The sequence below is a fragment of the Solanum stenotomum genome, chromosome 11 (assembly GCF_019186545.1).
Source record: "Solanum stenotomum isolate F172 chromosome 11, ASM1918654v1, whole genome shotgun sequence".
Lineage (NCBI taxonomy): Eukaryota > Viridiplantae > Streptophyta > Magnoliopsida > Solanales > Solanaceae > Solanum > Solanum stenotomum.
This window is the reverse complement of record NC_064292.1, coordinates 45130561-45152959: the sequence shown is the minus strand read 5'-3', so window position 1 is coordinate 45152959 and position 22399 is coordinate 45130561. Positions and strand designations below refer to the sequence as shown.

The following is a 22399-nucleotide window of genomic DNA, read 5'->3' as shown; positions in this document are numbered from 1 at the left end:
TAACATTGTAGTCTCCGTCAACAAAGGAATTAGAAATTTTATCAAAGATATTTAAATTTTTAATATATATCTCGAAAAAATTAGTTCAAATTAATATATATAATATTATGCCTAATATATACTTATAATATAATTTTTTAATATAAAAATATTCAAGTAACTGTCCTTATGAATAGTATCTTGCACAATTAAATGTCTCCTACTTGGAGAAAAAAAAAAGATGAAGAAGCACTTATATTCGAGGGTTCGATAATAAGAAGATAAAATTCACTATTCCAATAAGAACGAGATCTAATAAATTATTCAAGCATTTTACACTAACATGAATCAGATGAATTTCTACGAAGGTGATTGAATTAGTGCAACACATAATATCTCGTAAAGAAGATTAGAGATTGATCCTTTTTATTAAAGCCTTTTCAATAGAGATTATCGATTATCGTCTTAACTAACTTAATACGATTTGCATTTCTTAAATATGTTAGTGAGTTTAGCCAGTTGCAATTGAATGTAAATTTTTTTCAAGGGAGGACCTCTAATATGAGGTCAAATGATACACAACTCAGACAGAAAAAGCTGAAAAACAACTATAATGGAAGAGCTTTATTTCTTCTATACACTTTAAAAAGATATATCGAGTTTTCAGACTTAAGCCTTTTCAAAGTGATAAATATATGTTCTTTACATCTCTTGCGTGATTTATGAGTTATTGCATACGAATATTTTACTCCGTGCACACTCAAAGAATAACAAATCATTGATTTTTATTTATTTTTTAAAAAAACTAGATGAATAGAAAATTAAACTCATGTAATATTTTTTTTTGTTTGGTGTCGTTTAATTAATTAATGGCACACAAATCAATGCCTTTAATTTACGTGTCTGTACTTTCTTCAATAAAATAATTCTCCAGCTTCTACAATAGCAAAAAAAATAATTTTTTAAAAAAAACTGTAAGAGAATCTATTCGTTATAAAGTTCATTAGCAGAACAGACATTTATCTTTTCTACAAAGATCTGTCAGTAATTAATATTCCCTTTTATTACAATTAAAATAATTAATAAAGAGAGAAAAAGGAATAAAATATATAGCATTGCAATTTAAATTTTTCTTTTTTTCTTCAGATATATTTCTATAGAATCATATCCTCTATATCTATTTCAGACAAATGTAAGTGGCCAACAATTCCTCTAATTCATGTATTTTAATTAGAGAATTAGAAGAATAATTGAAAAATAAAAAGAAAAAGAAAATGTGTTACCTTCTTGTGTTGGCCATGATTGACTTCTCATGAAAAATAATATCAGTAGCTAGTACACATTTTGCCTAACACTTCATCTTTCAATAAATTTTGCGTACGTCACTGAATATACAGTCATCTCTTCTTGCCATTAAAAACTCGTAAAACACCATCTGAATCTCCAGCTACGAGCGTGCATTGATTTTCGTCCTTTTGTTGCCAACATACGCTACTAACGAACCCATGGTCATGCCCGGTTAGACCTATGGGTTCGCGTCCATAGACCCATATTGGCTCACCCCATCTCTTATCGTAGACAAAAACTTGATTACTTTCCGACCCACAACAAATTAATCCGCCCGGTTTCCATACTGATAACCCGACAAACCTCCTACTATTATTATGCCCCTTGTAGGTGCGGAGGACCTTTTGGTCCTCCGCATTCCACATTTTTAAACATCCATCTATGCTCGAAGAAATAATCGTACGCTCATCAATAAATCGAATGTAAGTAACTGCTTTCTGATGTCCGTCCAGGATAAAGAGTGGGTCAACCATTTTCCTCATATCGTATGCGTAGACCCTCCGGTCAGCGCATCCAACGGCTACGATTGGACCTTTGAACGGATTAAATTCCACGCAACACACGGGTGTACTATACTCTTTGGTAGGTTGTACCATAGCTAAACACTTCCCATTGTCTCCGCACCGCGGGTCCCACATTTGCATGGTTCCGTCATCGGATCCGGATGCACCCAAAACCGGATCCGAATGACAATAGTCAATGCTCCAAACCCGTCTACCACCATGCTCATCACGCTCGAAAACAGGCATTTTTTTCTCTAGGTCATACTCCATAACCACTCCATCGTAATCACCCGATCCTAAAACCCGACTCCCTAAACCGGGTTTCCACTTTAAACTACCGAGTCTCGCCGGAGTACACATAAAAAAGTCACATGCATTACCATGATCTAAAGCGAGAGGCGCACCAGTACTGGTGCGCCTCTCGCCTTCTTCTCCTTCTTGTAAGAGAGACTTTACGGCGTAAATTCGAATTTTCCTAGCAATACCACCGGAAGCTAGGAAATTACCACAAGGGTCAAATTCTAACACACCAATTGTGTCACAACCAGATCCACTAAGACTATTACAAGATGAAATAATAGTAGAAAGATGAAAATCCCATTCACATCTTGCTTTTTCTTCTTCTTGATCTTGATGCAAAATTGATGAAATATCTGTCATTTCCCATTCATACTAGTTGTAGTAACCAAGAGAAGAATTGTTAGTGCAAAACATAATTTTTTTTTGGAAATTAAACAAGAGTATAATTATACTATATAGTTTGATGGATTAATGAATTTGAGTAGTATAGTGTAAAGAAGGGGAAATTAAAAATTGTATAATGGCTTAGTTGTATATAAGTGGAGGAGACAAAAAAGGAATTGTGGTAGAATATATACCTCATATTTCTTTTGCAAGAACTAAATGCTTGTGGATGCTAATGCATATTGTGTTACGTGGAATAACCAAAGCCTTTTGTCTATTCATGAAAAGTACACTCTATTATGATTGAGGATTTAATAGATTTATGTACACTAAATTGGCAAGATTTTTTTTTCTAAAAAAATAAAAACAATATTAGTTGTATTTTAGCTTGTGTGATAGTACATAATTGTTTTGAAAATACGATTTCATCTATTTTTTACCAATCGAGGATCTATGAGAAATAATTTATCTATTCAATAAAATTAAAGGTAAGGACTAGGTATATCCTGATTCCACCCTCTCTAAACCCTACTCACTTGATATATTGTCGTTGTTATTGTTATATATAGTTATTTTATTTGTTTTCATGCTATTAATAATTACATTTTTAGATAAATTATTAATAGGTATTTTTCAAGTGCTGACAAAAATAAATAAATAGAAATTAACTTTCAGATTCATCGTTAATTTGCCTCTAAGCAGGGGGGTCTCCAGGAGGGGTTATCAGGTTCACGTAAACTCATGCTCATGTAGAATAGTGTTATAATTTTAAAAAAATACTTAAATATAAATGTGTGAATCCACACTCAAAATTTATGTAACACGATGATGATTAGGTGCATCTCTCTAAGTGAGAATAGAAATTTTAAATCTTATATCTATCTTGTCTTTTTCGTTCTAAAATTGGGTAACACCTCTCACATTTGTAAGAATTAATTTTGAACCTATATTTTTAAATGTTTAACGAGTTCAAGTGATAAAATTTAAAGATCAAATCAATTAAATTTCTATATTAGATTCACTTTTTCATAATAGTGCACTATCCTCTAAAAAAATTAAATACATATTTGCCTTTAAGTAATACACAATTAACAAAAAAAAAATTATCATAAAATAGAATCAACGATTAATTTTTACTATTTAGCTACCAAATTTTTTTCGATCGCTCAATAATATAAGAGAGTTGTTAGTATATAGTTTTTCTTTAGGATTTGCAAGTTGATGATTTGATTCATTGACATGAAAGTGGATAATGTCTCATGTATGTCTTTTTTTAATGTATATGTACCACTTGACATAAAATGTGGGGACAATTTCATGGGATTTTATGAATCGGCATCGCAAATATGGCCTTTTCTCATTACCAATAAATATAATGTGTGGATACAAATTTAATGTATGATTATACTGTCTCCACGTATGCTCTTGTATCAAATAGTTGCTGGAGATCTAAATACACAAGTACTCTCTATCAGCTATTTCTTCAGTTCAATTTACGTGATACAATTAAAAAATTTTAGAAATAACTTTTTAGATATTAATTGTAAATGTGGACATAGAATCTGAAATTATGTATTTTAAAATAAAATATGTATTTGAAAACTACGTAAATAGTATTATAAATATAATAATTAATAATTTTAAATAGTTAAAAGACATCAAAAGAAATTTCATAAGTAAACTTGATTACTCTTGAAATTCAAACTCATATATTATATAAATTGAGACGAAAAAAATTATTAGTTGAAGTGTAGACGTTGATCAATGATATTGAAGTCATATGTGAGGAGGGAGATTCAAATATCGAAAAGTTATGATATCATAAGTAAGGTTAAAATAATCGCATGATAATATGTACATAAGATTATGATTATTTTTTTTAATATAAGAGAAATACAAGTTTAAATTATGTATTCTCTTGTTCATAGGAATGACAATGGAGCAGGACGGATATGGAGCGGAGCAACTTTAAAGCTATACGGGGCAGGTTAAAGTAATTTTTTTTTAAAAATAATGCAAGGCAGAATGGATTATGAATTTAAATTTGATTTTTGATTATTTACTTATTATGTGAGCAGTGAGTAGTAGTAGTAGTTAGATACACTAGATTAGAGTATAATACGACTAAAGGCACATGATTTGATAGTATCAGTCATTAAACTAATATGAACTAATTATTGTGATTTAGCTAATCGATCCTGCATATCAGAAATCTAACAAATCAAGATGAAAGTCAATTTTATAAATTTGACTTTTGGATTATTTTTTAATTCACATAAACTCCGAATTTGTTTAGGAACGTTTCAAAAAAATACTGATGTTATTTATGTTGTTCGAAGTAAAAAATAATTATTATTTCTTCAATATGTTATTAAACGTCTATTTTAGAGAGTGCGTAAGAATATTACTCTGTTTATCTCAATTTATATAGTAGTATACCAAGAGAGGGGGAGGGGAGGAGTCTCTCTGGAGGATGCAACATAAATACATGTATGATTATAACAAATATAGTTGTCTACTCATATTTAAAATATAAAAATATAAAAAAGGTGAAAATGCAAAACATGTATACAGAGGGGGGGGGGGGAGGGATGGGCAAGAGAGAGAATGAGAAGAGAGGTGAGCGAGAGAGAAAAAGAAAGAGACAATCGAAATTGAGAAAATGAAACGAGAATTATTTTTTTATTTGTCTAATAACAGTTACAATGAAATATGAATAGTAAATATTCAAATTATAAATACTAAAGCTTAATTATACTAAAATAACAATACCTATAAATTTTAATGACTAAATTAAGGAAAATAACCGAATTGCTTTGCATGGTCAGTCTAACAACCTAGCTATTTCATGTCAGGTCGATTTCATTATTTATTAACTTGTATGTACATCCACTAATATGTATCATGATTAAATTTCTTTATTCTTATTTAAAGATTCCAAATTTTTAAATTTAAATTTTAAAAAATAAAATTAAAAGAACTCTATTAAAAACGTTGCCCCGAAAAATAAATCATGTAGCATAAAAATTCTAATTTAATTAAATTTTAATGTAAACATCAAATATCAAGTAAAAATTCCAAAATAAAACCTACCTATATCTAGCCAATCATATATTGAAGTTTGTGTTTCGTTGCCAAAATACTAAAAAGGGGAAATGTGCGGCTTTTTGTGTGCCAACGAGAGTCATTTATTAAGTTTTGTATAAAGCATTAACACATATTAAGTGAACTTTTTTAATAGAAATATAAAATTTCAATGAAAGACACTGAATTCTGTTAAATTCACAATTTATTTCTTTAGTTCCGTTCTTAATCTTTATCACAACTCCTAATTATCAAGTTCATGTTATATATTCTCTTATTTACAATTTATATGACATGATCTGATTTGACATATTTAACTCTGATAATTTTAAAATATTTTAGACACATAAATTTTAAATATATATCATAATATAAAACATAATTTTCAAATAAATCGAAGCAAATAGAGTATATATTTTATCTTATCCCCATATTTACTCAAAACTAAAAAAAATAATTAGATGGACCACTTTAGTTTTGCTCATGATTAGGTAATAATTCAAGAGATAACTGACTTGGTGGCTCCACCACCAAATTGAAAGATGAGCATTAAAGAAAGATACAATTTAGTAAAAATTGGGTGACAATTTAAAATTGCATGTACCAAAAACGTGATTTTTTGTTGGTAGGCATAAGAAAAAGAGGTGTATTTATTTTTATTTTTAAAAAAAATTCTCATTTCATGTTGGATATTCATACAGAAGCTTAACTAATTCATATTCTCATTAAATAAAATTTGTTTAGAAGTAACATTTTTTAATTAAAAAAATTTCATACTCAAACAAGTTCTCTAATTAAAAAAGAAATAACTTCATTTATGTACTTACTGTTGCAGATCATTTAATGGCGAGAAGTGTATTTTTCTCATGTGTACCAAACTCTTAAATAAGACCTAATTAATGTTGAGGGGTCGTTTGTTACAAAGATTAATAATGCATTGATTAGTAGCGCATAAATTTATAGTGCAGAGATTAGTAATGTATGGATTATTTTTTATCAAGTGTTTGGTTCATTGTTTCCCACCTCATCTTGTGTTTGGATTAAAATTTTATAAAAAACATCTTTCCAATTATACCCTTAAATTATTATGAAATTTTTTATTTCATGTAATTGAGTCAAGATAGATAATTATCAAACAATATTATTTTTTAATGGTCTTCTAACTAGGTAGGAGAAGAACAATTTTATTGTCATATTTGTTATTTTTTCACTTGAATTATTTGAGGGTAAATAATTGACATCTTAATAAATTGTTCACTCACAAAACGTCAATTTTCAATTTTAAATGGGATAGACCATCCACTTTTAAAATCGAAAAGACGGTAAACAATAGTAAAATTGAATAAGCCATCTACATTTTTACATAAAATTTGCAAGTTGTAGTTTTAATACGTATGCAATTTTATAAATAGTTCAAAATACAAATAATAGAAATTTAATGGTGGATGTTTCACTTGATCTATTCCTAACGTAATATATCTATTTATTATATTAATTAATTATCATTCTAACGTATTTGTCAAATGCTGTAAAAGGATGGTCTGAATATCCTATAAAAGGGTAGTCTTTCACCCTTGTGAAATACACTTGAAGAGAATAAATAAATCCTCCCAACTTTATACTTTCCATCACAATTTGTCTTCCTTACTTGTTTAGTATTATTATATTTTGCTCTTATTTTACAACAAAACCAAATATATATCAACTAATAATACATTTAATTAAGATCACAAACGTCATGTGGTGATATATTTTCCTTTTAAATTAGTAAATGTTAAACAACTCACATTTCAAATATTGTATTGATTTACCTTGGATTTATTTAGCAACAAACAACTCTCTCTCTAAATAATAAAATTTGTAAGCTAATTTATTTAGATAAATTTATTAGTACAAATATAAAACATAAAATCAAGAAAATAAACAAAATGATTAAAATGATTTGAGGGATATTTTTATATTTACATAGATTAATTCCATGGTATTAAATCTTATGTATTACTAATACCAGCAAATGGAAAGTATTAGTTATACATCCTATAATACATGTAAGATGTACAACTAATCCATGGATTAGTAATGCATAGGCCAAAATACTACCAAACATATACTAAATAGGGGAACTTTTGCAAATAACCACTATAATAAACTTAGTTACGTTTCATAGATATAATTTGCATATTTATGGGTTGTAGCTACAGTTTAATCTGTCTCGTTTGTATAATTCGCAGGTACATTTGTATAATTCAGTTATTTTTGTATAAACTCGAAATAACGAATTTATACAATTACAAACATCTGAAGTGTAAACAGTTATACAAATTATATTATACAAAATTACATTATTCAAAAGTTATACAAATTATATTATACAAATTTCGAACTATACAAACGTGCGAATTATATAAAACTAAAAAGCTGAGCCGCGTAATTATAGATAAAAAGTAGGCCGCGAATTGTAATTAAGGCAAACTATAGACATGTTAACTAAATAACTAGTATATATTTGATTATATGTGTAATTTTCCCTACTAAATAATATCATACATAATACATGAATTATTTATCTTAATACTCCCTACCAAGCGACCCCTAAAGTTTTTCACATGCTAAATAACATGTTTTAAGAATCTAACGTCATTAAATTAATAAGTAAATTCAAGATTTAAATTTATAAATTTTAATTTTAATTTTAAATTAATATCAATAGTAACTAGATTCACATTAAATTTTATAAATATTTAATAAATTTATCATTATATATACCGAGTATAAAATAAAAGCTATATTAATTTTTATATACTCATAAACCATATTCTATCTCCGCCACTGCTTTTGCCTAGATAAATGTTTATCGATCGATGTATATTAGATACAACTGAAATCTGTTCTCTTTATATACAACGAATGAATATCACTTTCAATTGCTTTTTGTTACATTTTTTTTTCCTTCTCTGAGATTACCTTTTTTAGTGATTTATCATGATGTACATCACTTTTTTTTAAAAGAAAAAAAAAAAAGAAAACTACGTATATCTATTTTGTAAGTTCAAATTTAGGTGAAGGCAAAAATATTAACTTAATTTCTTTTTATTTATTCCAACTTTGATGGATAGTTATCAATGATTATACTAATGAAAGATAAAAAATAATATAAAAAATTAATCAAGATGCATGTAAATTAACATAAACATTACATTTTCTTTAAGAAATGGAAATGTGGAATTTAGAAAAGAGGAGAAAAAGTTGATGGTGACAACAAAGGGTATAGTTGCTAGTTGTGTAGTCTAGTCAAATTGAGCAAAGGGGTGGTACAAGGACATCTCCTCAAGAATCCTCATGAAATATTTAAATGAGCTAAATTTTATTCAAAATAAATAAGTGGTTATAAAAAAAAAATTAATAAAAGAACACACTTACTTATGAGTTGAGATTTCAACAATTCAAATACAAAATTTTGCCTTTGACCATAACTTATTGTGAAATTTGGAGTTCAATTCCGACAAAAAAGTAAAAAAAATTCATGGCCAAATGTTACATTAAAAGTAATGTGAAGTATATGTGTACTTTTGTCCATGCAATAGAAATCACCTATAATCCAAGGGTAAATTTCACAAATAATCACGTAATTATAAAAAAAAATCCCCACAAAAGTCACTTAACTATCATTTCTAACACAAAATCACACAACCAAAAATACTAAATTTCGATCCGACTCGATGACGGAAAATTACATGTATAATGAACATTAACATAGATCAAGAAATTGCTTCAGTTAGCATATAAGACTTGTCTTTGCCTTCTGAATGCATTTGTTTCTCTTTTTCTCCTTTGAGTTTTCACAAAAAACACCTTGTAATGAGAAGTCAGAAAGACACAAGTGTCTGCATCAGGCTGCTACAACATAACTTGCCTAGTTGAACCAAGTCTATGCCCGATTGTGACGTTCATCTCTCAAAGCCAAGTCTCTAGCAGCTTCATTGGCTTCTTCATACACATGGTAAAATGCACAAGTTATACGTTTCAGCAAGTCGGAAATTTCTTTCAACCTGCACATGGTTAGTTCATTTGGTTCAGGGTGACCATTAAGATATTGGATTAGTATAACGTTATCGGACTCCACCATCAACGTCTGTGCCTTCGGCTTCCCTTCCACACATCTGACTAATCCATTCCTCAAGGCCTCCAGTCCAGCAATTACATTGTCTTTAGCATCAATGGTATCACTATAGCTGCCTAAACACATTCCAGTATCATCTTGAAAAACCCCACTAAATCGTCCTGGCTGATCACCTTCTGTACCGATCCCATAAATGTTTAGCTTAATCCAACCTAGTGGAGGAGGAACCGAGTTACATCTTAAACGGCGAGGCCCGCGATATGTACCAAGACTTTGTGCAAATCCCTCACTAGACATATCGCTTTGCATATCTTCCAAAAATGCTTCTTCAAAATACCTGCAACAGGAAAGTTAAAAGTACATCTTTAGGGATGAAGTACACCTTACCCCCTCTATGGTTCCTTCAGCTCACCTCTATCACTCTATAGTTTCCTGTAAGCAAATAATTTCAAAGTACTTGGTATAATTCAACCAAAACAATCAAGATTCTCCAACTAACACTTAAATACTTATCATGTCAAAAGCATATCTTATTACGGGGGAAATAAAGGAAACAATCATACAGAGAGAAAGAGAGAGAGAGAGAGAGAGAGAGAGAGAGAGAGAGAGAGAGAGAGAGAGAGAGTAAGGGATAATGATTTTCAACAATGCTAAGTTGAAACAGCTTTGTTTCCACGAATCAACAATTAAAAGAATGAGCTAACTCTGCATAAGAGAACTGTATTCAATAACAAATGGAAAGTTTAGTATCTAGTCTCACATCTAAGTACCTTTGCCAATCCAACCAATGTCGATCTCCACCACTTCTTTTATATTTTGTAATCTTAGTCACTGAATCAACCACAAAAAAAAACTTTGTTCAGTGCAAGTGTCGTGGACCAACCAATAAATTCTCCAAGTTGAATCAAGATAGAAAGAGATCCAGTACCAGGGAATGATGTTTCCATGTTAATGTTGGGACCCACATCAAAGAAATGCCAAGCAAATCTTGAGAACACATTAATATATATCTCCTCATTACTAGCTTTTATGTCAATCTCTGTTATGAAGGGGAGAATTCTCTCCAGGCGTTGCACTGTTTCTTCATTCTGATTACATGGTAAGATATTGGTCAACAAATTGTGAAATGAGTTTGTCAATAGAACAATCTGGTTAATACAAGACGAAGACCAGTTTGCTCCCAACAGGTTGCCGATAAGACAATAATTAGGAACGGGCATGTAGAACATTGTTGGCCTCCGAACTTGCCTCTTACAATCTTCATCAATGGTCAACATCTCTACATCCAGTTTTCTGAAAACTAGCATGTCAGCTGGAGACATTAAAGGATCATATACTTGTAAATTGCCAATCCAATTGGAAAAATCTCGCTTTAGTAGGAGAACTACGGCAAGCTGAAACTGTGAATTGAAACCATATTCCATGCTTCCCAAAGCATAGATTACCACCTGAACATGTGAATGGGAGCCTAAAAGGCGAAACAAATGTTGTTGAAAAGTTTCATTGTGTTCGAGATCGAAGCGCATTCCAGCATACAATTCAGAGGTCTCAACATTCTTCATCATCAGTTTAATCTCTTTAAGCAGCCTTTCTGCCTCATCTTGTATGTGAAAATAAACATTGGACTCCATATTCTCATCGCAATTCATCTTTGCACCCCAGGTCCAGATTAATGTTGGACTCTAGCAATTTACACACTATTTGGAACAGCTAATAATGCAGCTACTCTCTCTTGTGCCCTAGAGTTAATACAAAACCTGTAAGTGTAGAACTTGAAGTACAAAATCGCTAGAAGAATGCATTTCTCATTATCTGCAAGTTTAGAACTCAAACGTACAGAATTGCTAGCAGGCCAAAAATAGCTCATCACCTAGAAAATCTTTTACTCCAAACTGTTAAGAGTACACTTGCTGCACATCAAATGCTACATGTTTGAAGCCACACAGATATTTCGAGAAGAAACTCAGTTATGACTTGTGGGGGATAAGAGGAAAATGAACATTCGCCTCTTTCTTTAGCCCATCATTAAGTTCAAAAACCAAATTCTTCTAAACTCAACTTCTTCCATTTAGGAGCATTCTTTATTCAAAACCAATCAAGCTGGACATACAACAATTACACACGAATACAAGCCTGAACTCAATTTCTTCTATTTACGTGTGTCCAGTCACCTACTTCAACTAACAATACAAATTCACAAAAAACCTTGTACTAATGAAAATTGAAACCCTGAAGTGCCAAATCACAATGCAAAGAATAAACCTGAATTTCATTTTTTAGGATCTCCTCTTCCCATCAAAACTATTGGGGAGTCAGTAATTCAGCTGGATACTTCTACTAATCAATAAGCAATTCAACTGCCGCAACACACTTACTACCTCTCAACGAGAGAGAATTTATTCTTACCCTATAATAAGGATAGACATAATTATTTGACCTTCCTAACAGGTAAATTCATAGGCATCTACTTCTATTTTACAGAATATTTATATGCCTGAAAATCAGGTTACAGAATTTTACCGCTAAGGGGCTACAACAGCAATAACAACATATACAAGTGGGGTTTGGGCAATGTAGAGTGTATGCAAACCTTACCTTACCTCGTAGAGGTAGAGATACAACAGTGAAGAAAACATGTCAATTAATAAGGAAAACAGTAAAGAGCATTCAATAAAAAGTGAAATAACGCAGTAACTGAAAAGGAGCCTACTAGTATCAACTATCAAATGACAAAATTAGTTTCTACATAGACAAATATATGAAAAAACAGATGATTATAGGGCGATGGAAACGCAGAAGGAAATTGTAGATCCTCCAGTCGAACTTAGACAATTACTATTCCGAATACGAATTAACGAAATCCTCACAGAACACATTCGACTTAATTTTACAACCTGTGAGTAATAAATACTCCAAATATGAGAGTAAAAGAGGATATACTGACAGCAACAATCACCGGAAGTTTGGAAATGTGCCTCGAGTCGCAATTGAAGTCATCGCTGATCACACACCACCAGCACCACCGTCATAGCTATATGAATCTATGCGAAGGCTTCAAATCAACGAGAAAATTTGAAATTGTAGTTATTTTCCGCTTCCACAAAACTCAATCAAACAAAATTATACCATAAATTGAGAATTAAGAGCTCTACCAGGAAAGCAGAGGTGCACTTTACCAATCGATTCCGCCGGAGAAAGAGAGCGGTGGAGTAGGCGGCAAGATGGTGGAAAAAGCGCGCTAAAGAAGAACGGAAGGAGTGCAAGGCATTTAGCGGAAAAACAAAACAAACAAATCGCTTTATTTATTTATTTTTGAAATTTAGTTTGATCATACTTGTTTTTTTAAGACTTTCGAAAATTTGATTGAATTTTTTTTTACTTATCAATTTGATTAATTTATCTAAACATACTACTAAAAGAATAATACTTAGTCACATAGTATCATAAATTAAATCTCATTTACGAGCTACGATATATTGTTACAAACTATTAAGGGAAAAAAGACAAATATACTCCTGAACTATTGTAAATGATATGTAAATACCCTCAGGGGTGGACCTAGGTGGAGCCTAAGAGTTCACCTGAATCCCCTTGTCAAAAAATTACATGGGATATATAACGTCAAATTCTGATTTTATGTGTATATATATTAAAATGAACCCCCTAAGAACAAAGGACAGACATGGCTGAATGGATAAGTTGTTCATGTAGTGCCCCTATGTCATTGGTTCAAGTCCCATTGGCAACATTTTTTCCCTTTTTTAATATTAGCTTTGGAAAATGGAACTTTTGGGCCTAGACCTTCTTCTTCTTTTTCATTATTTTTTCCTTTTATTTCATTTCTTCTTTTTAATTTATTTTTGTTTAAATTTATTAGACACATTTTTTTTTATATCTATTATTCATTTTTTTTCAACGTAACTCTTTTTTCATATACGTTTGAATAATTTTTTAAAAAAAATGATGAATTATATTTAACTTGAAATTGAGATAGAAATATAGGTTATTTAAAAAAAAATGTAAATTAGATGTAATTGAATGAAGAAACTTAAATATCGTCAACGTCCTTTTAAAAATATTAATTTAATAGAATTCATGAAGTTTCTTTTATATTTTTAATTCTATTTTAGTGAAATGAAAACTAAACTTATTTGATTTATTCGTTATTTATTTATTTTTTTACAAATTATGACTAACCTAGTAAATTGAACTATATGAACTAAAAAAATTGACGACGATATTTATTTATATTAATAATATGCATTATAATATTAGTAACTCTATTCTTACACACTTTTAGAGAATCTTGATGATTTTCATAGTAATATTTGATTGAATGGATATTAATTTAAAAAATTTAAAAAGTGAAATATAAAGTAAAACATTACAAAATAAAAGTCTAAAAAGCACAAGAAATTTTACGAATGCTCGATGGAGCATGATAAAAGTAAAAAGAAATGTTTAATACGGTATGATAAAGTGAGTTAAATTTAACATGATAAGGTAAATATCTTTCTTCTCCGTCTTGCTCCCTTTTTCATCATTTAATTTTCATGTGTTTTAGGAATTAACTTATGTAATACAGTCGATCCACTAAAATTCTTATCAATGCATCTTTGTTCTCGATAGTTTTGATTAGCTTAGTCTTTACTTTTATGAACCAATGAAATATCTATGGTTCTTGTACAAAGAGTATGCCGAGGGGCTACTACGCTCACCGCGCACTTGCATTACCACCTGAACTTCTTCTTTATACTTCGAACCCCCTAAGCAAAAATTTTGGGTCCAACACTGGATACCCTCCGTCATACTTTTGGGACATTGGTGCTCCTGTCATTCAAAAACTAGAGCATATATGTCATTCACTCTAACGAAAGACTAAATAGGGACACGTGGCACAATCTTATCCGTCGATCCAATATTTAATAAATGTCGGTCAGTGGATAAGATTATAACACGTGTATGTCTGTTAGTATAAAGGGTATATATGCTCTAGTTTTTGGACGACAGGAGCATCAATATCCCAAAAGTATGACGGAGGGTATCTGCATACCATTTATAATAGTTTAGAGGGTATATTTGTCCTTTTCCCAACTATTAATAACATACTATTAAGAAAATTCTCATCACTAATACAAAGGTAAAATTTCAGTTGATCTCTTCTTCTTTATGAAAAGAAAGAAATAGACTTCTTCTTTTCCTAAAAAAGAAAACTAGTATTTTCTTGGTACTAATTATATTTATTTATTTACTTATATCTTCTCTAGTTGATCTTTCTTCAATTGGAGTTTGGACGCTGACCAATGGTGGAACTAGATGTGAAGATGGGGATTTAAATATCGTAAAGCCTTTCCGCCTATCTATTCTTTTTTTTTTTTCTCTTTATTCAAAGTAAGCAGATCGAAAGCACGAAAAGGAATGTCTTAGCGTGCCCTTACTCTAATTCGTTGTATTATCGTATGTAAGGAAAAAATAATTGTTTGATACATACATCATAAAATTATGATTTTTTTCTTAATATAAGAGAAAACAAGTTCAAACAGATTTTATATCCTAACAAGGTATAGGCCATCCCCTCAACTGGGGTTGTATGATGGACTCCATGTTGTTTACGTGGTTTATGTCAATCATAAGAAATTTCTTAGTAAAGCTACTACTAATTTTATGTACTTGTATCATTATTAAGATTTTGTAAGATATTTATACACTATTTTCGAGATGTCTTACATTTATTTTATTTAATTTTATTTTATCTTATGATTATGCTTAGTAACATCTTAAATACTCATTACAATATTCTATGTACTGACCACATACTTTACTTTGCGTTACATACTTTTATGATGTAGATTCAGACATTCATTCCCAGACTCGTGGCTAGACAAGTAATGTGAAGTATATATGCATATACCTTTGTTAGTATTTAATTTCTCCATACAATAATAATCACCTATAATTCAAGGGTAAATTTCACAAATGATCACGTAACTATCATATTTTCTCCACAAAAGTCACTTAACTATCATATCTAACACAAAAATCACACAATCAAAAATACCAACTTACGGATGAATAACTCATCTCTTACTCCGACCCAACCTGACCCAAAACCCATACGAAGAAAGTAAATAACATGCCTCAGCAGAACTAGACTTGTCTTCAGTTAGCATATAAGGTTTGTCTGCATCAGTCTGCTGCAACATCACTTGCCATAAAATGCAAATTGCCTAGAAAGCTTCACCCTACCCCGCAAGACAAAAAACAATGCTATCTATGCGCGATTATGACGTTCATCTCTCAAAGCCAAGTCTCTAGCAGCTTCATTGGCTTCTTCATACACGTGATAAAATGCACAAGTTATATGTTTTAGAAAGGCAAAAATTTCTTTCAACCTGCACATGGTTAGTTCATTTGGCTCAGGTTGACCATTAAGATATTGGATTAGTATAACGTTATCGGACTCCACCATCAACTTCTGTGCCTTCGGCTTTCCTTCAACATATCTGACTAATCCATTCCTCAAGGCCTCCAGTCCAGCAATCACATTGTCATTAGCATCAATGGTACCACTATACTTACCTAAACAAATTCCAGTATCATCTTGAAAAACGCCACTAAATCGTCCTGGCTGATCACCTTCTGTACCGATCCCATAAATGTTTAGCTTAATCCAACCTAAAGGAGGAGGAACCGAGTTGCATCTTAAATGACGAGGCCCGCGATTTTCCCCAAGAAATTGCGCAAATCCCTCACTAGACATGTCGCTTTGCATAATTTCCAAAAATACTTCTTCAAGATACCTGCTACAGGAAATTTGAAAGTACATCTTTAGGGATGCAGTACACCTTACCCCTCCTATGGTTACTTCAGCTCACCTCTATCACTCTGTGGTTTCCTCTAAGCAAATAATTTCAAAGTATTTTGCATAATTCAACCAAAACAATCGAGATTCTCCAACTAACACTTAAAAACCTTGTATGTCTGAAGCATATCTTATCACGAGGGGAAATAAATGAAACAATCATACACAGAGAGAGAGAGAGAGAGAGTAAAGGATAATGAATGAGCTAACTCTGGATAAAAGAACTGTATTCAATAACAAATGGAAGGTTTGGTATCTAGTCTCACATCTAAGTACCTTTGCCAATCCAACCAATGTCGATCTCCTCCACTTCTTTCATATTTTGTAATCTTAGTCACTGAATCAGTAAAAACAAAATAAATTATGTTCAGTGCAAGTGTCATGGACCAACCAATAAATTCTCCAAGTTGAATCAAGATAGACAGAGATCCAGTACCAGGGAGTGATGTTTCCATGTTAACGTTGGGACCGACATCAAAGAAACGCCAAGAAAATCTTGAGAACACATTAGTATAGATCTCCTCATGACTAGTTTTTATGTCAAACTCTGTTGTGAAGGGGAGAATTCTCTCTACGCGTTGTGATGTTTCTCCATTCTGATTACATGATGAAATATTGGTCAGAAAATAGCGAAATGAGTTTGTCAATAGAAAAATCTGGTTAATACAAGACGAAGACCAATTTGCTCCCAATAGGTTGCCGATAAGCCAATAACTAGGAAGTGGCATGTAGAACATTGTTGGTCTCCGAACTTGCCTCTTACAATTTTCATCAATGGTCAACATCTCAACATCCAGTTTTCTGAAAACTAGCATGTCAGCTGGAGACATTAAAGGATCATATACTTGTATATTGCCAATCCAATTGGAAAAATCTCGTTTAAGTAGGAGAACTACGGCAAGCTGAAACTGTGAATGGAAACTATATTCCATGCTTCCCAAAGCATAGATTACCACCTGAACATGTGAATGGGAACCTAAAAGGCGAAACAAACATTGTTGAAAAGTTTCATTGTGTTCGAGATCGAAGCGCATTCCAGCATATAATTCAGAGTTCTCGACATTCTTCTTCATCAGTTCAATCTCTTTAAGCAGCCTTTCTGCCTCATCTTGTATGTGAAAATAAACATTGGACTCCATATTCTCATCGCAATTCATCTTTGCACCCCAAGTCTAGATTAACGTTGGACTCTCTTGTGTCCTGGAGTTAATATAAACCTGTAAGTGTAGAACTTAAAGTACAAAATCGCTACAAGAATGCATTTCTCATTATCTGCAAGTATAGAACTCAAACGAACAGAATTGCTAGCAGGCAAAAAGTAGCTCATCACCTAGAAAAGTTTTTACCCCACACTGTTAAGAGTACACTTGTTGCACATCAAATGCTGCATGTTTGAAGCCACATAGATATTTAGAGAAGCAACTCATTTATGACTTGTGGGGTATAAGAGGAAAATGAACATTCACCTCTTTCTTTAGCCCATCATTAAGTTCAAAAACCAAGTTCTTCTAAACTCAACTTCTTCCATTTAGGAGCATTCTTTATTCAAAACCAATCAAGCTGGACTTACAACAATTAAGCACGAATACAAGTTCTTCTGAACTCAATTTCTTCTATTTAGGTGTGTCCAGTCACCTACTTCAACTAACACTACAAATTCACAAAAAAACTTGTACTAATGAAAATTGAAACCCTGAAGTGCCAAATCACAGTGCAAAGAATAAACCTGAATTTCAATTTTTAGGATCTCCTCTTTCCATCTAAACTATTCGGGAGTCTGTAATTCAGCTGGATACTTCTACTAATCAATAAGCAATTCAACTGCCGCAACAAACTTACTCTACTGGACCTCAAATGAAGTGGCAATAAAAGAACTTGGAAGTCTACCTCTCTACGATAGAGAATTTATTCTTACCCTATAATAAGGATAAACATAATTATTTGACCTTCCTAACAGGTAAATTCATAGGCATTTACTTCTATTTTGGCAAGAATATTTTTATGCCTGAAAATCAGGTTAGAGAATTTTACCTCTAAGGGGCTACAACAGCGATAACAACATACCAAGAGGGGTTTGGGCAGTGTAGAGTGTATCCAGACCTTACCCTACCTCATAGAGGTAGAGATGATTCTTCCGAACTACTCTCGGCTCAAGTGCAACAAATCAAAGTAGTTATGGAAATACTACAGTGAAGAAAACATGTCAATTAATAAGGAAAACAGTTAAAGAGCATTCAATAAAAAGCGAAATAACGCAGTAACTGAAAAGGAGCCTACTAGTATCACCTATCAAATGACAAATTAGTTTCTACATAGACAAATATATGAAAAAACAGATGATTATAGGGCGATGGAAACGCAGAAAGAAATTGTAGATCCTCCAGTCGAATTTAGACAATTACTGTTCCGAATACGAATTAACGGAATTCTCACAGAACACATTCGACTTAATTTACAACCTGTGAGTAATAAATACTCCAAATATATGAGTAACAGAGGATATACTTACAGCAACAATCACCGAAAGTATGGAAATGTGCCTCGAGTCGCAATTGAAGTCACCGCTGACCACACACCACCAGCACCACCGTCATATCTATATGAATGTATGCGAAGGCGGCCTTCAAATCAAGTCTTTTTCCGCTTCCACAAAATTCAATCAAACAAAATTTATACTAAAAAAATTGAGAATAGTGAGCTCTACCAGGAAAACAGAAGTGCACTTTACCTGTCGATTCCGCCGGAGAAAGAGAGCGGTGGAGTAGGCGGCGAGATGGTGGAAAAAGCGCGCTAAAGAAGAACGAAAGGAGTGCAAGGCATTTACCGGAAAAACAAAAAAAACAAATCGTTTTATTTAATTTTTTTGAAATTTAGTTTGATCATACTTGCTTTTTTTTAAGACTTTTTAAAATTTGATTAAATTTTTACTAAAACATATTTTTTAAAAATTAGCAAACTTATCAATTTGATTAATTTATCTAAAACATACTACTAATTTTTTTTCTAAAAGAATAATACTTCATAAGAAAATAGTTACATAATATTATAAATTAAATTTCATCACGAGCTATGATATATTATTACAAATTATTAAAAAAATCATTAATACAAAAGGTAAAATTCCAATTGATTTCTTCTTCTTTATGAAAAGAAAGAAATAGACTTCTTTTTCCTTTAAAAAAAACTACTTTTTTTTGGTACTAAATATTTATTTATTTACTTATATCTTCTCTAGTCGATCTTTCTTCAATTGGAGTTTGGACGCTGACCAATGGTGGAGTTAGATGTGAAGACGGGAATTGAAAAATTGTATTATCATTGTAAGAAAAAATAATTGTTTGATATATACATCATAAAATTATGATTTTTTTTTTTAATATAAGAGAAAACAAGTTCAAATAGGTTCTATACCCTGACAAGGTATAGGGCATCCTCTCAACTGGGGTTGTGCATTGGACTCCATGTTCTTTACATGGTTTATGTCGGTTGTAAGAAACTCCCTAATAAAGCTACTACTAATTTTATGTACTTGTATCATTATTAAGATTTTGTAAGATATGACTTTTATACACTATTTTCGAGATGTCTTTCTTTGTGTTGCATACATGTTCTATACTCTGACAAGACTCTCAATGCATTGATCAGTTGACTCAAAGTTAGATAATATGGTTTATCAAGCATGATAGTCTTAAAGGTTTTATAGTCCCTTGGAAAAATCTATCACCTTGCTATCCTTATCTATGAACTTGTGGATGCTAAACCATCACGTATACACTAGAATACTTTTAAGAGATCATATGTAGACTTTTTTTCAAGCAAGATAATTTGAAGTCGTTACTTTAACTGAAATTTTTTCCTTGATAGCTTGAAGGTAAGTTTCCTTCAAGGTTTTTCACATCTCTTTGCATTATTCCATCCAACGATAAGGTAAATGGTTTTTCTGATAGTGTACTAGAGATCCAACTTCTCAACAACACTTATTTCTCCTCTTTATCATCAATGTTTTTGCCTTTATCATTGACTTTCAAACTACTTTTGTCACCGCTAGAAGTGACTTCATTCGTGCCAACTATATTGGTTTGTCCTGGATAAGATAGGCTAGTCTCATAACTTGGATAAGTACATCATAGTGTATTTATACACTTGCAAGTTATACAAAATATAGAGAGTAATACTCTTAATACAAAATAACTATAATACTCCTAATATACTTTAACATGAACTCTATATTTAAGACAATCACTTGTCACTAAACCTTATATCTTAGTGATTTTATCTCGATCTTTAACATAGAGTAACCTATAAGAAATCCTAATGGACCTTAGAGTTTGATGAAAGATTGAACTCGTTTTATAGAGTTCAGTGTTAAATCTGATGAAATTTTAATGTCTACAGAGCTGATCGATGTCACTATCATATTTAATTAGGAAACAATGAACATCATATCCAATATAAAAATATTGTTATCCCGAACTAATGCTCCTAAAAATATACATATTAAAGTAAATTTGATACTAAAATCAATTAAAAGTTAAAACAACGGCATTCAAATCGCACTAACACGTTAGCTTAAATTTATAATTGCATACAATTTATCTATACCAAACCTATACCCAGAATTAGTTTCTAAGGTAACAAATAATATTTTGACACAATAGTCCCAAAGTAAGTTAAATCTCTATTCTCACAATTAATAAGTACTCGTAGCCAAAAAAAAAAAGTGAAACCCTAACAAGAAGACGGAAATCCTAACGCTGTCAGCCTTGTTTTTCCGATGGCCGCTACGGCCAATGGCCAACCTCCTCCGGAGGTAGGTCCATTGGTAGTCTCATACGCTGACTCTCTAAGGCAGCAAAAAGCACATGTGAAACCAGTACCAATGAAGCCAATATCGTATTTACATGGAGAACCACAGGTAATATGGGAACAAGAAGAAGTGAATCAGATGATCGTCAATGAGAATTTGGAATATGCAGTGATTGGGAAATTCTCGTATGGCTGGCCGGATATACAAGATCTACGAAAACTTATTCCCAAGCAATGTGAACTAAAGGGAGAATGCAACATCGGATTGCTTAGTAACAGACATGTTTTGATAAGGGCAACAATTTTAGAAGACTACGTTCATCTGCTATCAAAACCATCTTTTTACATCACACAGAAAAATTGGACCTTTCCTATGAGAACCTTAAAATGGGACCCAATGTTCAACCCGGAGGAGGAGACAACAACAGCGATTGCGTGGATATCTTTCCCATCACTTCCTCCAAATTTTTTTGGAAAGGAAGCAGTTTTTTCCCTAGCAGCAGCAGTAGGGAAGCCGTTGCAGGTGGACATGGCGACAAGAAATCAGACAAGACCGAGTTGTGCCAGAGTTAAGGTAGAGGTGGACCTTCTAAAAGAATTTCCTAAGCGAATTAAAATTGGAATGAGGAAGCAGAATGACGAAGTGGTAGAGAAGTGGATTAAAATTAAATATGATTACGTTCCGAAGTATTGTCAAACGTGTATGATCCAGGGACACAATGCTGAACAGTGCTATGTCGAACACCCAGAATTGTATCCAAAGGAGAGAAAGGGTCGTGAAGAGGAAAAGAAGAAGGACTGGGTAGAAGGTAAAAATGGTGACAGACCAACTGAAAAGAAAGAAGAGGAATTTGTGGAACAAAAATATAAAAAATGGGGTGGGGGGAGAAACAAACAACCTGAAAAGGTGTGGACTAAAGTAGGTATAATTACTGGAAATCAGTTCAATATGTTGGAGCAGGAGATGAAAGATAAAGAGGAGGAAGAAGAACAACAAAAAGAAAATCTGAAGGC

At 31.9% G+C, this 22399-nt stretch overlaps 3 protein-coding genes across 5 annotated transcripts; all 3 read right to left on the bottom strand.

Annotated features, from left to right (window-relative positions):
• Nucleotides 1-1073: 1073 nt before the first annotated feature.
• On the bottom strand, nucleotides 1074-2807 carry LOC125845317 (WD repeat-containing protein RUP2-like). The gene has a single exon (XM_049524804.1). It carries the CDS (start codon nucleotides 2487-2489, stop codon nucleotides 1377-1379), a length of 1113 nt encoding a protein of 370 aa, XP_049380761.1. The 5' UTR covers nucleotides 2490-2807; the 3' UTR covers nucleotides 1074-1376.
• Nucleotides 2808-9239: 6432 nt separating this feature from the next.
• Nucleotides 9240-19418, bottom strand: LOC125845315 (protein SENSITIVITY TO RED LIGHT REDUCED 1-like). 3 transcript variants are annotated; one of them, XM_049524802.1, is made up of 6 exons: nucleotides 12870-12988; nucleotides 12662-12769; nucleotides 10646-11456; nucleotides 10488-10548; nucleotides 9728-10054; nucleotides 9240-9565 (listed from the first exon to the last, which is right to left on the bottom strand). In XM_049524802.1, the coding sequence occupies exons 3-6, from the start codon at nucleotides 11364-11366 to the stop codon at nucleotides 9526-9528; spliced, it is 1149 nt and encodes a 382-aa protein (XP_049380759.1). In that variant the 5' UTR covers nucleotides 11367-11456; nucleotides 12662-12769; nucleotides 12870-12988; the 3' UTR covers nucleotides 9240-9525. The 3 variants fall into 3 exon arrangements, with proteins under 3 accessions (XP_049380759.1, XP_049380758.1, XP_049380756.1); XM_049524801.1 differs by lacking the exon at nucleotides 12870-12988 and adding an exon at nucleotides 19308-19418 and having other exon boundaries at nucleotides 9240-10054; XM_049524799.1 differs by having other exon boundaries at nucleotides 9240-10054.
• Nucleotides 15712-18550, bottom strand: LOC125845316 (uncharacterized). The gene is made up of 3 exons (XM_049524803.1): nucleotides 17016-18550; nucleotides 16856-16916; nucleotides 15712-16517 (listed from the first exon to the last, which is right to left on the bottom strand). The coding sequence occupies exons 1-3, from the start codon at nucleotides 17734-17736 to the stop codon at nucleotides 15989-15991; spliced, it is 1311 nt and encodes a 436-aa protein (XP_049380760.1). The 5' UTR covers nucleotides 17737-18550; the 3' UTR covers nucleotides 15712-15988.
• Nucleotides 19419-22399: the final 2981 nt, after the last annotated feature.